The following is a 1,379-nucleotide window of genomic DNA, read 5'->3' as shown; positions in this document are numbered from 1 at the left end:
TGGTGTGTGTGTAGTTTATTTGTGGTCTATGTGTAGTTTATTTAAACTACACACCACAAATAAACTACACACACACCACAAATAAACTACACACACCACAAATAATGTAGTTTATTTGTGGTGTGTGTTCATGTTGGATTGAATCTGTGTTTTTATTTTCTTGGTGAGTGATAAAGTGTGTGAAGTTCTTCATGACAGAAACCAAACCTCAGACAGCTCTTCATCGATCACCTCCTCTTCCTCTGTAGTGTTTACATCATCAGGAGATCAAACGACCTTCTGACCTTCATCTTTATGATGTCATACTCAGTGAACCTGCTGACCTGAGACCAGCTGTCACTGTGTTGTCATATAAAACTATAGTCATCTTTGCTGTGTGTGATCATGTGACCATCAGAGAGTGGAGCAGCTGACCAATCAGTGTGAAGACGTCATCAAACTGCTGCAGAAAACCATCAACATCCTGCAGACCACACCTCTACCTGCTGCAGCCCAGGTAACACACACATACACACACACACACACTGAAGTGATCTCTGGATTAATAAGTCAGTGCACACAGAACTAATCAATAATCATATTGATAACATGGCGTGTTTTTCTCTCAGTGAACTGAACGAGATGTCATCATGATATTAACACTGGTTTTATTCCAGTATGACGTCCCATCACGTCCAGTCCTCCCAGTTCACACACACACATTCAGTCACACTCACAGAGCTCTCTGTCTCTCTGTTTCCCAGGATGCCGAGCAGCTGCTGTCCAGATACCAGGCGTTGATGCGCAGCATCCTTGAAGACAGCCGGTTGGTGCAGCTGCAGCAGGAGGGCGGGGCCTCGCTGTCACGGCTCCGCAGGGAGGAGAGCAACGTTGGCGTGACGGCAGATCAGCGGGCGGCGGTGGAGACGGTGTCGTCTCTGTATGACGAGGTGGACGAGCTGCTGCACCGCCTGGTGACTCTGTCCAACTCCAGGACGCAACAGCTCAACTTCATCCTGAACTTCAGCAGCATGGAGACGGGTTTCAGTGAGGTCAGTCTGAGCACGCTCAGTACACACACCTGACTGACAGCTGTCACTGTGATACCAGTGTGATGCTCACTCATTGGAGGGAAACTGTGACATCACAGAGACAAAGTGTCTTCAGATGTTCATCAGACTGTAGAAACAAACAGGACTGTGATGTCACAAAACTGCTCCTACAACTCCCACAATTCACTGCTGCTGTTTTATCAGTTAGACATGATGAGACGTCGAGCTGTCCTACAGTGTGTGTCCCCCACAGTGTGTCCCCCACAGTGTGTGTCCTACAGTGTGTGTCCTACAGTGTGTCCCACAGTGTGTCCTATCAATTCAATCAATTTTATTTATAAAGCCCAA

At 47.1% G+C, this 1,379-nt stretch overlaps 1 protein-coding gene across 1 annotated transcript; it reads left to right on the top strand.

The window, feature by feature from the left end:
* Positions 1-397: 397 nt before the first annotated feature.
* LOC126387058 (pleckstrin homology domain-containing family G member 4B-like) lies at positions 398-1,285 on the top strand (the record flags this gene model as incomplete). The annotated part of the gene is made up of 2 exons (XM_050039617.1): positions 398-496; positions 744-1,285. Coding segments are annotated over 2 exons (420 nt in total), but the record flags the coding sequence as incomplete, so codon positions are not given.
* Positions 1,286-1,379: the final 94 nt, after the last annotated feature.

The sequence above is a fragment of the Epinephelus moara genome, unplaced genomic scaffold (assembly GCF_006386435.1).
Source record: "Epinephelus moara isolate mb unplaced genomic scaffold, YSFRI_EMoa_1.0 scaffold1759, whole genome shotgun sequence".
NCBI lineage: Eukaryota > Metazoa > Chordata > Actinopteri > Perciformes > Serranidae > Epinephelus > Epinephelus moara.
This window is presented reverse-complemented; position numbering and strand designations above follow the sequence as displayed.